Source organism: Leishmania braziliensis, chromosome 16, assembly GCF_000002845.2.
Source record: "Leishmania braziliensis MHOM/BR/75/M2904 complete genome, chromosome 16".
Classification (NCBI taxonomy): Eukaryota; Euglenozoa; class Kinetoplastea; order Trypanosomatida; family Trypanosomatidae; genus Leishmania; species Leishmania braziliensis.
Window position 1 is genome coordinate 593,991 of NC_009308.2, and position 3,758 is coordinate 597,748.

A 3,758-nucleotide genomic window follows, 5' to 3' on the forward strand; every position below is an offset into this window, starting at 1 on the left:
TCTCCTCGGTGTCGGCCAGCTTGGCGGACGTCTCCTGCCCTGTTTCCTCCGTGTCGGCCAGTTTGGCGGACGTCTCCTGCAGCAGTCTCGTCGGTGACCGCGCAGCTTGGCGGATGTCTCCTGCTGCGTGTCCTCGGTGACAGCCAGTTTGGCGGATGTCTCCTGCAGCGTCTCCTCGGTGACAGCCAGTTTGGCGGATGTCTCCTGCACCGTCTGCTCGGGTCCGTCAGCTTGGCGGACGTCTCCATGACAGCGCTTCCTCGGTGTCGGCCAGCTTCCCGGATATCTCCTGCAGTGTTTCCTCGGTGTCCACCAGCTTGGCGGATGTCTCCTGCAGCGTCTCCTCGGTGTCGAGCCAGCTTGGCGGATGTCTCCTGCAGCGTCTCCTCGGTGTCGGCCAGCTTGGCGGACGTCTCCTGCAGCGTCTCCTCGGTGTCGGCCAGCTTGGCGGATGTCTCCTGCAGCGTCTCCTCGGTGACGGCCAGCTTGGCGGACGTCTCCTGCAGCGTCTCCTCGGTGTCGGCCAGCTTGGCGGATGTCTCCTGCAGCGTCTCCTCAGTGTCGGCCAGTTTGGCGGATGTCTCCTGCAGCGTCTCCTCGGTGTCAGCCAGCTTCGCGGATGTCTCCTGCAGTGTTTCCTCGGTGTCAGCCAGTTTGGCGGATGTCTCCTGCAGCGTTTCCTCGGTGTCGGCCAGTTTGGTGGATGTCTCCTGCAGTGTTTCCTCGGTGTCAGCCAGTTTGGCGGATGTCTCCTGCAGCGTTTCCTCGGTGTCGGCCAGTTTGGCGGATGTCTCCTGCAGCGTCTCCTCGGTGTCAGCCAGCTTGGCGGATGTCTCCTGCAGTGTTTCCTCGGTGTCGGCCAGCTTGGCGGATGTCTCCTGCAGCGTCTCCTCGGTGTCGGCCAGCTTGGCGGACGTCTCCTGCAGCGTCTCCTCGGTGTCGGCCAGCTTGGCGGACGTCTCCTGCAGCGTCTCCTCGGTGTCGGCCAGCTTGGCGGATGTCTCCTGCAGCGTCTCCTCGGTGTCGGCCAGTTTGGCGGATGTCTCCTGCAGCGTCTCCTCGGTGTCGGCCAGTTTGGCGGATGTCTCCTGCAGCGTCTCCTCGGTGTCGGCCAGCTTGGCGGATGTCTCCTGCAGCGTCTCCTCGGTGTCGGCCAGCTTGGCGGATGTCTCCTGCAGCGTCTCCTCGGTGTCGGCCAGCTTGGCGGATGTCTCCTGCAGCGTCTCCTCGGTGTCGGCCAGCTTGGCGGATGTCTCCTGCAGCGTCTCCTCGGTGTCGGCCAGCTTGGCGGATGTCTCCTGCAGCGTCTCCTCGGTGTCGGCCAGCTTGGCGGATGTCTCCTGCAGCGTCTCCTCGGTGTCGGCCAGCTTGGCGGATGTCTCCTGCAGCGTCTCCTCGGTGTCGGCCAGCTTGGCGGATGTCTCCTGCAGCGTCTCCTCGGTGTCGGCCAGCTTGGCGGATGTCTCCTGCAGCGTCTCCTCGGTGTCGGCCAGCTTGGCGGATGTCTCCTGCAGTGTCTCCTCGGTGTCGGCCAGCTTGGCGGATGTCTCCTGCAGCGTCTCCTCGGTGTCGGCCAGTTTGGCGGATGTCTCCTGCAGCGTCTCCTCGGTGTCGGCCAGCTTGGCGGATGTCTCCTGCAGCGTTTCCTCGGTGTCGGCCAGTTTGGCGGATGTCTCCTGCAGCGTCTCCTCGGTGTCGGCCAGTTTGGCGGATGTCTCCTGCAGTGTTTCCTCGGTGTCGGCCAGTTTGGCGGACGTCTCCTGCAGTGTCTCCTCGGTGTCGGCCAGTTTGGCGGATGTCTCCTGCAGCGTCTCCTCGGTGTCAGCCAGCTTGGCGGATGTCTCCTGCAGTGTTTCCTCGGTGTCGGCCAGTTTGGCGGACGTCTCCTGCAGTGTTTCCTCGGTGTCGGCCAGTTTGGCGGATGTCTCCTGCAGCGTCTCCTCGGTGTCAGCCAGCTTGGCGGTGGTCTCCTGCAGTGTTTCCTCGGTGTCGGCCAGCTTGGCGGACGTCTCCTGCAGCGTCTCCTCGGTGTCGGCCAGCTTGGCGGACGTCTCCTGCAGCGTCTCCTCGGTGTCGGCCAGCTTGGCGGACGTCTCCTGCAGCGTCTCCTCGGTGACGGCCAGTTTGGCGGATGTCTCCTGCAGTGTTTCCTCGGTGACGGCCAGTTTGGTGGATGTCTCCTGCAGTGTTTCCTCGGTGTCAGCCAGTTTGGCGGATGTCTCCTGCAGTGTTTCCTCGGTGACAGCCAGTTTGGCGGATGTCTCCTGCAGCGTCTCCTCGGTGTCAGCCAGCTTGGCGGATGTCTCCTGCAGTGTTTCCTCGGTGTCGGCCAGCTTGGCGGACGTCTCCTGCAGCGTCTCCTCGGTGTCGGCCAGCTTGGCGGACGTCTCCTGCAGCGTCTCCTCGGTGTCGGCCAGCTTGGCGGACGTCTCCTGCAGCGTCTCCTCGGTGTCGGCCAGCTTGGCGGACGTCTCCTGCAGCGTCTCCTCGGTGTCGGCCAGTTTGGCGGATGTCTCCTGCAGCGTCTCCTCGGTGTCGGCCAGTTTGGCGGATGTCTCCTGCAGCGTCTCCTCGGTGTCGGCCAGCTTCCCGGATATCTCCTGCAGTGTTTCCTCGGTGTCGGCCAGTTTGGCGGATGTCTCCTGCAGCGTCTCCTCGGTGTCGGCCAGTTTGGCGGTGGTCTCCTGCAGCGTGTCCTCGGTGTCAGACAGTTTGGCGGATGTCTCCTGCAGTGTTTCCTCGGTGACAGCCAGTTTGGCGGATGTCTCCTGCAGCGTGTCCTCGGTGACAGCCAGTTTGGCGGATGTCTCCTGCAGCGTCTCCTCGGTGACAGCCAGTTTGGCGGATGTCTCCTGCAGCGTCTCCTCGGTGTCGGCCAGCTTGGCGGATGTCTCCTGCAGCGTCTCCTCGGTGTCGGCCAGCTTCCCGGATATCTCCTGCAGTGTTTCCTCGGTGTCGGCCAGTTTGGCGGATGTCTCCTGCAGCGTCTCCTCGGTGTCGGCCAGCTTCCCGGATGTCTCCTGCAGTGTTTCCTCGGTGTCGGCCAGTTTGGCGGTGGTCTCCTGCAGCGTGTCCTCGGTGTCAGCCAGTTTGGCGGATGTCTCCTGCAGCGTCTCCTCGGTGTCGGCCAGCTTGGCGGATGTCTCCTGCAGCGTCTCCTCGGTGTCGGCCAGCTTGGCGGATGTCTCCTGCAGCGTCTCCTCGGTGTCGGCCAGCTTGGCAGATGTCTCCTGCAGTGTTTCCTCGGTGTCGGCCAGCTTGGCGGACGTCTCCTGCAGCGTCTCCTCGGTGTCGGCCAGCTTGGCGGAGGTCTCCTGCAGTGTTTCCTCGGTGACAGCCAGCTTGGCGGATGTCTCCTGCAGCGTCTCCTCGGTGTCAGCCAGCTTGGCGGATGTCTCCTGCAGTGTTTCCTCGGTGTCGGCCAGCTTGGCGGATGTCTCCTGCAGCGTCTCCTCGGTGTCAGCCAGCTTGGCGGATGTCTCCTGCAGCGTCTCCTCGGTGTCGGCCAGCTTGGCGGACGTCTCCTGCAGCGTCTCCTCGGTGTCGGCCAGCTTGGCGGACGTCTCCTGCAGCGTCTCCTCGGTGTCGGCCAGCTTGGCGGACGTCTCCTGCAGCGTCTCCTCGGTGTCGGCCAGTTTGGCGGATGTCTCCTGCAGCGCCTCCTCGGTGACGGCCAATTTGGCGGATGTCTCCTGCAGCGTCTCCTCGGTTACGGCCAGCTTGGCGGACGTCTCCTGCAGTGTTCCTCGGGTCGGCCT

General features: G+C 64.4%; 1 protein-coding gene across 1 annotated transcript; it reads right to left on the reverse strand.

Annotated features, from left to right (window-relative positions):
* Window positions 1-3,758, reverse strand: LBRM_16_1520 (putative kinesin; the record flags this gene model as incomplete). Its single annotated transcript, XM_001563704.2, has 1 exon — window positions 1-3,758. A coding segment is annotated over one exon (3,758 nt), but the record flags the coding sequence as incomplete, so codon positions are not given.